The sequence below is a fragment of the Saccostrea cucullata genome, unplaced genomic scaffold, assembly GCF_032062105.1.
Source record: "Saccostrea cucullata isolate Sc308-1 unplaced genomic scaffold, CSIRO_AGI_Scuc_v1 ctg17607, whole genome shotgun sequence".
Taxonomy (NCBI): domain Eukaryota; kingdom Metazoa; phylum Mollusca; class Bivalvia; order Ostreida; family Ostreidae; genus Saccostrea; species Saccostrea cuccullata.
This window is the reverse complement of record NW_026938060.1, coordinates 1-11,515: the sequence shown is the minus strand read 5'-3', so window position 1 is coordinate 11,515 and position 11,515 is coordinate 1. Positions and strand designations below refer to the sequence as shown.

At 33.1% G+C, this 11,515-nt stretch overlaps 1 protein-coding gene across 1 annotated transcript; it reads right to left on the bottom strand.

Moving 5' to 3' along the window:
• Positions 1 to 20: 20 nt before the first annotated feature.
• LOC134249343 (O-acyltransferase like protein-like) lies at positions 21 to 7,993 on the bottom strand (the record flags this gene model as incomplete). The annotated part of the gene is made up of 3 exons (XM_062731701.1): positions 7,843 to 7,993; positions 7,399 to 7,478; positions 21 to 158 (listed from the first exon to the last, which is right to left on the bottom strand). Coding segments are annotated over exons 1-3 (368 nt in total), but the record flags the coding sequence as incomplete, so codon positions are not given.
• Positions 7,994 to 11,515: the final 3,522 nt, after the last annotated feature.

The window sequence follows — 11,515 nt, the reverse complement described above, 5'->3', positions numbered from 1 at the left end:
AGATGTAAACCAATATATACCTTTCTACAGGGTATGTTGTGAGTTTTAAATCATGTCCTACATTTAAGCCCATATCCAGCTGTACTGACATTATTCCCCTGTAAACCAACTGCATCACCATAAGAGCCAGTATTATTATGTATCCTATCAAAGGTTTCCTGAACAGAACAAAAAAAAAATAACTAGTGCTAATTGTAACGGGAACCGTTACAGATGTTCCCCAAACGCTCCCCAACTTCATTTTGGTGCCATATTCCCTTAAGTTTCATTAAATAAGACAAACTCTGTGAATTTTTGACTTTAACAACGTTTACCGAGAAGGATACCAATTACCAAAGATTACCAATTATATTCAAACTGTAGTATTGCACCCGTGCGCATGTGAATGCATGTGCGTTATGACCATATCATCTTGTCTACACTATTTATATATTTTAATATGCTATATATTAAAGCATTCAGTCCAAAAGTATTAAAAATTACTCATTAAAATGTATTTTTAGTTCCACATGCATGCACGTGCATGATGGCCATACCTTCTTTTAGGAGTCCCTTATATCTATCTATGTTCTAAATCTCATCCTGTTTGGTTGAAAAACAAGGGAGTTATGGCCATTTCAAGTTTCAGCCAATCAGATTGCAGCACACGTGCATGCGCGTGATTTCATGAATTTTTTCTATATCATATTGTAGGATATCCTAATGCATGTCTATGTTTTAAATTTCAAAGCATTTCGTCAAAAAACAAGGGAGATATAGCCATTTAAAGTTTCAGCCAATCAGATTGCAGCACGTGCGCATGCGCATGCTTTCATGAAAATTTTTATTTATCAGGCTGTAGATCTTCATAATGTAGGACTATGTTCAAAATTGCAAAGGATTATGACAAGAAACAAGAAAGATATTGAGACTTTAGTTTCTGCCAATCAGAGCAAAGCACACGTGCATGCGCGTGCGATCTTGCTATTTTGACTATGTCATCTTGTGAATACTACTAATATATACTTATAAAATGAGTTTCAAAGCATTTCCTCAATAATTTTAATAGTTACGTCTCTATCAATTATATTGGACATTTCTCGTGTTGCACGTGCGAGCTCTTGCAAGCACATGTGCATGCACATGCTTTCATGAAAAATCTTATATTACAGGCTGTAGATCTCCCTAATGTATGACTATGTTCAAAATTTCAAATGATTTTATCAAAAAACAAAAAAGATATTGAGACTTTAGTTTCAGCCAATCAGAGCGAAGCACACGTGCATGCGCGTGCGATCTTGCTATTTTGACCATGTCATCTTGTGCATACTACTAATATATCCTTACATTATAAGTTTCAAAACATTTCGTCACAAAATAGAGAAGTTACGATTATATCCATTATATATTGGTCATTTTAAGTTTCGCACGTGCGCGCTCTTGCAAGCACGTGCGCGCAAAATGACCTTGATTCCGCAAATCTACATAACATGCCTACTTACCCTAAAAAGGTTTCACCTAAGTTGGATGAGTAGTTTACAAGATCACTCGCGGACAAAATTTTCCCAAGAAGAAAAATAATAATAACTAGATGAGATCTCGTTGCGAGCAACGAGTAGGTCTTCCGCTGAATTTCTCGATAAGATGAGATGTGATTTTGACTGAGATATTCGTTAAAAGAGAATGACATTAAGTTTTCCTTCAATGAATTTAAAGTTTCTCATTTTTATCACGATTTTCTGAACATCTTTTGTTCAATATGGCTTATAAAAATACCCCTCTCCTTTCAAGACGTAAAGTATGACAAAAAATTGCATTTTGGCCCCATTGCGACCCCTTATTACGTAAGATATGGCCAAAATTTTATATTATATTATTGCAAGTCGTTAAGATGTATATCTTTGCTTCTGTAATGTATCACACAATATTGATCATTAAAGAGGTACAGATGCAAGACTTTTGGCCCCTCTGAGCCCCTAATTCGAGGGGTCAGCTCCTTTTTCTTGATATCAAATGAAAGGTCTTGTGATTTCAAAGACTTTTTGTTCAACACCTATTCAGAGATTTCTTTTCATTGTGGAGATATGATTCATATAAATATTTAGGGGCCACCCCTACAAATCCTTCGTGGGGCCATTTTACAAAAATTCAAAGTATACATATTGTTGAAAACATTATTCTGACCAACTTTTGTTCAATATTGCTTATCAAAATATTCCCCCTTTTTGAGATATAAAGCGTCAAAGATCTGACATTCTGGCCCCTTGTGACCCCTAATTACGTAACACATGATCCAAATTGTATCATATATTGTTGCAAATCGTTAAGATGAATACTTTTGCTTCTGCAATGTATTACAAAATATTGATCATTAAAGAGTTAAGGATGAAAGACTTTTGGCCCCTCTGAACCCCTAATTTGAGGGGTCAGTCCCTTTTTCTTGATACTAAATGAAAGGTCTTGTGATTTTGAAGATTTTTTGTTCAACACTTATTCAGAGATTTCTTTTTGTTGTGGAGATATGCTGAATGGAAATATTTAGGGGCCACACCTACAAGTCCTTAATGGGGCCATTTTACAAAAATTCAAAGTATGCATATTGTTAAGAACATTACTCTGACCATCTTTTGTTCAATATTGCTTATCAAAATATTCCCCCTTTTTGTGATATAAAGTGTCAAAGATTTGAAATTCTGGCCCCTTGTGACCCCTAATTACGTAACATATGGTCCTAATTGTATCATATATTGTTGCAAATCGTTAAGATAAATACTTTTGCTTCTATATTGTATCACAAAATATTGATCATTTAAGAGTTAAAGATGAAAGACTTTTGGCCCCTCTGAGCCCCTAATTTGAGGGGTCAGCCCCTTTTTCTTGATATCAAATGAAAGGTCTTGTGATTTTGAAGATTTTTTGTTCAACACCTATTCAGAGATTTCTTTTCGTTTGGGAGATATGCTGAATGGAAATATTAAGGGGCCACCCCTACAAGTCCTTAATGGGGCCATTTTACAAAAAAACAAAGTATGAATATTGTTGAGAACATTATTCTGACCAACTTTTGTTCAATATTGCTTATCAAAATATTCCCCCTTTTTGAGATATAAAGCGTCAAAGATCTGACATTCTGGCCCCTTGTGACCCCTAATTACGTAACACATGATCCAAATTTTATCATATATTGTTGCAAATCGTTCCGATGAATACCTTTGCTTCTGTAATGTATTATAAGATTTTGATCATTAAAGAGTTAAAGATGAAAGACTTTTGACCCCTCTGAACCCCTAATTTGAGGGGTCAGCCCCTTTTTCTTGATACTAAATGAAAGGTCTTGTGACTTTGAAGATTTTTTGTTCAACACTTATTCAGAGATTTCTTTTCGTTTGGGAGATATGCTGAATGGAAATATTAAGGGGCCACCCCTGCAAGTCCTTAATGGGGCCATTTTACAAAAATTCAAAGTATGCATATTGTTTAGAATATTATTCTGACCATCTTTTGTTCAATATTGCTTTTCAAAATATTCCCTCTTTTCAAGATATGAAGCGTCAAAGATTTAGCATTCTGGCCCCTTATGACCCCTTATTACGTAAGATATGTTTAAAAGTTTAAAATATGTTGTTGCAAATGGTCTAAGATTTATAAAAATCGAAAAATCGAGCAGAAAAAATGATAAAATTTTTTGGACACACGGGGGATCGAACCCGGGTCGCCCGCGTGACAATCCAACGCGCTAACCATTCGGCCATCGGGATCGCCGCTTCGCGTTTTCAAATGCAAATATCTCGGGATTGGCTTTTTCGATTTTCAAACAAATTACATATTTTGCTTCTGCAAAAGGGTCTCTATTCAATTCTGAAACAAAAATATTAAAAAAGAAAAGTTGAAAAATTGCGATTTTTAAATTCGCTTCCGGTATCAACCGGAAGTACTGACGACGCACGGCAAGGCGATTCTGCAACGCTATAAGTCATGAACTTTCATCTCCAATTAACCTTCAGTTCATATCTTAAGCAGTTTTCGCTACTAAATCAAGACAAAATTGCATTTTAAAATCAGGAAATTGTCCATAACTCACGACCGGAAGTGACGACGTCAACGAAAAAAATTTCCAATAAGGTTCGGATCAGTATCTATCAGATGTGAAAGTTTCATGAGAATCGGCCCAGTAGTTTACGAGAAATCGCGTGCACAAAATCGGTAAGAAAAATAATAATAATAATAATAATAATAACTAGATGAGATCTCGTTGCGAGCAACGAGTAGGTCTTCCGTTGAATTTCTAGATAAGATGAGATGTGATTTTGACTGAGATATTCGTTAAAAGAGAATGACATTAAGTTTTCCTTCAACGAATTTAAAGTTTTTCATTTTTATCACAATTTTCTGAACATCTTTTGTTCAATATGGCATATAGGAAAACCCCCTCTTTTCAAGACGTAAAGCATGATAAAAAATAGCATTTTGACCGCATTGCGACCTCTTAATACGTAATATATGGCCAAAATTTTATATTATATTGTTGTCAGTTGTTGAAATGCATTTCTTTGATTCTGTAATGTATCACAAAATATAGATCAAAAAATAGGTACTGATTCAAGACTTTTGGCCCCTTTAAGCCCCTATTTTAAGGTGTCAGCCCCTTTTTCTTGATATCAAATGAAAGATCTTGTAATTTCAAAGATGTTTTGTTCAACACCTATTTAGAGATTTCTTTTCGTTGTGGAGATATGCTTTATATAGATATTTAGGGGCCACTCCTACAAGTCCTTAATGGGGCCATTTTTCAAAAATTCAAAGTGTGCATATTATTAAGAATATTATTCTGACCATCTTTTGTTCAATATTGCTAATCAAAATATTCCCCATTTTCAAGATATGAATCGTTCAATATTTAGTATTCTGGCCCTTTGTGACCCTTAATTACGTAACATATGATCCAAATTCTATCAGATATTGTTGCATATTGTTTAGATGAATACCGTTGCTTCTATAATGTATCACAAAGTATTGATCATTTAAGAGTTAAAAAGATAAAAGACTGTTGGCCCCTCTGAGCCCCTAATTTCAGGGGTCAGCCACTTTTTCTTGATATCAAATGAAAGGTCTTGTGATTTTAAAGTTTTTTTGTTCAACACTTATCAAAGATTTCTATTCATTGTGGAGATATGCTACATAGAAATATTTAGGGACCACTCCTACAAGTCCTTAATGGGGCCGTTTTACAAAAATTCAAAGTATGCATATTGTTTAGAATATTATTCTGACCATCTTTTGTTCAATATTGCTTATCAAAATATTATCCCTTTTCGAGATATAAAGCGTCAGAGATTTGACATTCTGGCCCCTTGTGACCCCTAATTACGTAACATATGATCAAAATTGTATCATATATTGTTGCCAATCGTTAAGATAAATACTTTTGCTTCAGTAATGTATAACAAAATATTGATCAATAGAGAGTTATAGATAAAAGACTGTAGGCCCCTTTGAGCCCCTAATTTGAGGGGTCATCCCCTTTTTCTTGATATCAAATGAAAGGTCTTGTGATTTTGAAGCTTTTTTGTTCAACACTTATTCAGAGATTTCTATTTGTTGTGGAGATATGCTACATATAAATATTTAGGGGCCACTCCTACAAGTCCTTAATGGGGCCGTTTTACAAAAATTCAAAGTATGCATATTGTTTAGAATATTATTCTGACCATCTTTTGTTCAATATTGCTTATCAAAATATTCTCCCTTTTCGAGATATAAAGCGTCAAAGATTTGACATTCTGGCCCCTTGTGATCCCTAATTACGTAACATATGATCAAAATTGTATCATATATTGTTGCCAATCGTTAAGATAAATACTTTTGCTTCAGTAATGTATAACAAAATATTGATCAGTAGAGAGTTATAGATAAAAGACTGTTTGCCCCTCTGAGCCCCTAATTTAAGGGGTCAGCCCCTTTTTCTTGATATCAAATGAAAGGTCTTGTGATTTTGAAGCTTTTTTGTTCAACACTTATTCAGAGATTTCTATTTGTTGTGGAGATATGCTACATATAAATATTTAGGGGCCACCCCTACAAGTCCTTAATGGGGCCATTTTTCAAAAAATTCAAAGTATGCATATTGTTAAGAACATTATTCTGACCAACTTTTGTTCAATATTGCTTATCAAAATATTCCCCCTTTTTAAGATATAAAGCGTCAAAGATTTAGCATTCTGGCCCTTTGTGACCCCTTATTACGTAAGATATACATAAAAGTTGAAAATATGTTGTTGCAAATGGTCTAAAATTAATAAAAATCGAAAAATCGAGCAGAAAAAGTGATAAAATTTTTTGGTCACAAGGGGGATCGAACCCGGGTCGCCCGCGTGACAATCCAACGCGCTAACCATTCGGCCATCGGGATCGCCGCTTCGCGTTTTCAAACGCTAATATCTCGAGATTGGCTTTTTCGATTTTCAAACAAATTACATATATGGCTTCTGCAAAAGGGTCTCTATTCAATTCTAAAATAAAAATATTAAAAATGAAAAGTTGAAAAAATACGTTTCTTAAATTCGCTTCCGGTTTCGACCGGAAGTACTGAAGTCGCACGAAAAGGCGATTCTGCAACGCTATAAGTCATGAACTATCATCTCCAATTAATCTTCAGCTCATATCTTAAGCAGTTTTTGCTATTAAATCAAGACAAAATTGCATTTTAAAATCAGAAAATTGCCCATATCTCACGACCGGAAGTGACGTCATAAAAACGATCAAAAACCTATCAAGATCGATTGATAAGCTATAACATATGAAAATTTCATGTAAATCGGCCGAGCCGTTCCCGAGAAATCGCGTGCACAAAATCGGTTGGAAGAATAATAATAATAATAATAGAGAAAAAGAAACCGAACGAAAACAATAAGGTCTTCCGTTGGAAACGGAAGACCTTAATAATAGGGAAAAAGAAACCGAAGAATAACAAGAAGGTCTTCCGTTGGAGACGGAAGACCTTAATAATAATAAGAATAATAATAATAAGAAACAGAGTAAAAACAATATGTTCCCCAACTTCGTTTGGGGAACATAACTATGAAAATAAAGTTTAAGGAGGCAAGGGGTCATAGACAAATCAGATATCACTTAATTTTCTATATATGATATTTTAAGTTATCAACTATCATTTGGCAAAAAAAATTGTCAGGACAGTTTTTAGCTTTTTAATTTGATCATTTTTATGTCTTTGAAAGGAGCTCTTCCTCTAAAGGAGATCCATATACTGAAATACAATACAGAAATACAATACAGAAATACAATACAGTGGTTCAGAGAAGTTTTTTACTTTTTGAACCGTTCGATATTTTACGGACAGCCTTATCGTAACCATCTAAGGTTTATGAGGTAAATAACTTTAATAATCAACATAACACATACCTGTACAGGGGGTATATTATTAATGGTGAAAGTACAAAAAACTGCATGTCAACTGCAAGGTACCAACCCCAGCCAATGCACTGAAAATTTAAGATAGCAAACTTGGGATCTTTTTTTAAAGCAATTATTGAAAAATCTACATTCTTATGTAGTAGAAAAAGAATATAAAAAATAAATATTAATTATATTTATTAATTATATTAATTTATTGAATAATGGAATAGATTTCCATTATTTTTCACAAACATTAGAGCAGATTGACAGCATGAAAAGAAAAAACTGTAATGAATTTCAAATATGAGCCAAAATATCATAGACATGGCATATTACCACAATACTTTCTACTTGTGGTATAAACATGTGAGCCGTTAATTATCCAGTAACAGCTCACAAAGTGCGTCCCAGTTAGGAGAGTTCTAATCAGGTGTCTCAATTCAAGTTTACCTCTTCACCGACGGGAAAGAAGTTCTGGATATACAGAAGATTCCTCCACCAGTACTCCTTACAGTTGTGGTAGTCAGGGGACGTCAGGGGCCAGAGAGGTCCCGAGCCCCAGTACTGGAAGTAGGCCGTGTACACCAGGATAAACAGCATGAAGGTAGGGGTCAACCTACGTGACAGGATTTTTTTTCTTAATGCAATTTTTTTCAGGAAATCAATGTAAAATAATGTTAATTTTGATAACGTCAGTTTTAAATGAGGAATACACCTTTAATTGATATAAAATAATTAACACATTACATTTACCGTAAAATTACGTGTATTGGCCGCAAAGGTGTAAAAGACGCACCCCCAAAGTTGGGGGTGAAAATCCTGGAAAAAACCGCAGGATGTGACTTGACTTTTGCTAGTACAGTAACTTAAAAATACAATCCTTAAAAAATTACGCATCTCAAACGAAAGTAGTTCGTCAGTTATTTTTTTCCTTACTGTATTTAAAGTGTGCACGTGTGAACATTTTATTTTAATCTTTTTAATAATTAACCAACCAGAGATAATAATGCCTGATTATTTTCTTTTTAATTAATTCCTAGCGATTTATGAAGTTACATGTATGCTTACCGGTATAATGCATGTATACCGAGCGTGTGTCAGTATGTAAACAAACCTGAGTCATACCTAAGCGATATTAGTGTCGAAAATTTAATTGTTTTTTTTATACCCCTCGCTTGAAAAGTGGGAGGGTATAAAGTAATCGGTATTTCCGTCCGTCTGTATGTCCGTCCGTCCGTCTGTTACGCTTTGGGGTACCCATCTCTTATCCGCAACTCCTCTTATACCACTGAGTGAAATTTAATGAAACTTTCACAGAATCTTTATGACATATTGCCATTGTTCACCTCCTATTTTACTTTTTGACACATATTTTGGGTTTCCCGGCCACAACAAAACATGGACTTTTTCATTATAATTATATGGGAGGCAGGGGGTATCATTTAGTGAGCTCATTGCTCACAGTACTGTCTTCCCACAAATTTTTATTAAAATAGAAGTAGTCATAACACCAAATTTTCTATTTTAATAAAAATTTGTGGGAAGACAGATACATTTTATAAAAAGCAATATTGTAATAAATTCAATATTTTGTATATATTTTCATTTTTATTACATTTTGTTAAATATGAATTTAGTTTAATAAAAAAAAAAAAGAAGAAATTTTTATGAGAAAAATATAAATTAAGTTTCAATAATCAGTGTCAGAATGTAACAAAAAGTACAGGTATTTTATATTGTCAGAATTCAATTTGTCACCTAAGATTTCCTTGTTTATTCAGTATAAAACAGTTTTTATACAGGTGAAAAAAAGGACTTTCTTTTACAAATATTGGCATGTCCAGCTAATGGATTTCTATTGTATTTTGGTAAACAATTTACCTATGAGTTTTTAGAGTCAGATGTTCAATAAGCATGATAATCAAATAATTGGTAATAGTGTTAATCTCTTTTGTGATTTTGTCTTTTTGTTAAGGTATTCAATGTATAACGACCATATTTTGTACCTAATAAATGAACGGTCCAATATTTTTAATCATGGTAGTAATTTGAAGATATTATCAAATGAAAATGCTCCACCAAAGGAATTTACAAAATTTTGATTATTGTCCAATTTATATCACTTTGAATTTTACATTGAAGTCTATGGGCAGTGCATGTTTTTATAAGATATTGTAAAAATCAATTTGAAATTCAAAGAAATCTCTTGGTGAAAATATGCATAAACTCCCTCTTTATTAAAATATAAAATAAAATAAATTATTTACCGCAGAAATTTTGTGAAATCAAAACAATTCTTCTTTTCATCAAGGGCAGATAACTCTTCAAAAACTGTTAATGTGCAAAATGACCGTCTCCTTACATGTTATCAGTCTTGTGAATTTGGTTTATTTCACTTTTATCGTTTTCTAGCTGTGTGCTTTTAACTAGTTTAAAATTATTTAAAATCAGTCAAAATCCCTTCGTTATACATTGAATACCTTAAGAAGACCTAAGGGTCTGAGGTCAAGCCCAGGTGTTCAAGTTTACTCAATTACCGTGGCGGTCATTTTTATGTCACGTGATCACTCTGTTTAATTAATCGTCTTTATTTGGAAAATTTTTACAACTTTCGGCTATTCAGTAAGAAATTCTAAATTTTGATTGGCTAAAATCCTGTAATCCAAAGACACGGAATCGTCGGTGAAAATTCGCCCAAGCTTGGTCACTTTCATCGACGATTTCAAACAATAAACTTCAGTTATTAAAATATATTATTTCTTTATTCTTTGGATTTTTACAGGTATGTAAATCATATAATTTTTAGTTAATTGATTCATTTTCTATTAAAGCAATTCTTTTTATGCTCATGAATAAATTTTAAAATATTAAGTATTTTATTGATAAGTATTTTTATGTATTTCTTGATTCTAAATTTGAGCTTGAGTTAAGTTTCCCCTAAAGTTTTTATTGTTGCATAAGTTTTATGCATAGTGACCTCATTTAGTATTTGTATAGTTTATGGTTGTATGTTTTATTGTAATAAACGGGTTAAGCGACAGTCTCAAATAAATGTAGTGTTTTTAGAAATGCAATTTGAAATTTAGCGCCATTATATTCATTGTGCGCTCTTTATTATAAGGAGGTAAAAATGTTGTTTGTTTGTATCGAAAAGCGCTGGAAAAGTAAAATGACTTTAGAGATAAGATTGTAAGTACACAAGCTTTTGATTGTTATGATTACCTTTATATTTAAATGATTTTAGTTCGGACTAGTTTCCACTTCAATGATCTATGATTAAAGGTAAAAGAAAAGTGTAAAATAGAATGTTTTATTTCCAAATTTTCTCTGTTTAGTAATTCATGCTACGAGACTGTCCGCTGTAACATTAGTAGTTTAGATTTATATTATATCTATGCAAGTTTAGATTTTCAATTTACAGAGGGATTTTTCCTAAATTGTTCAACCCTCTGTACAGTCACCAGGATTAACTTTAAAACATATTTTTATAATATTTTACATTGTATTTGTAACTGGTGACTGTTTGTTTATAAGATTATTAAGACACTTTCATCGACGATTTCAAAGAATAAACTTCAGTTATCAAAAATATGTTATTTCTTTATTCTTTGGATTTTTACAGCCACCGTAGAGGGCAATCCAAGCCAGGAAGTAGCCCCACGTGTAGAGCAGTCCAAATAAGGAATAAAGTTAAACTTTCCCCAAGCGAGTGATTCCCCTAATAAATAAAATACAACACAAGTTCACGTGTAACCATAAATAACAACGTGACAGTACCTCTAGTTTTTTTTGTAATTAAACAGTTATTGGTATACATTGATAATTTTCTTGAATGTAATTGCACTGTTTGCAGGTGTTGAGGTGATAATTGTTTTATAAACAATGGCCATGTCCTACAATTGACAACATAGACTGAAGTTAAATACAACTAGTGCTAATTGTAACGGGGACCGTTACAGATGTTCCCCAAACGCTCCCCAACTCCCTTTTGGTGCCATTTTCCCTGTAAGCTTCATTAAATAAGACAAACTTTATGCATCTGAGATTTTAACAACATTTACAAAGAAGTGTACAAAAATCATTTTAACTTAAGCATTGCACGCGTGCACATGTGAATGCATTT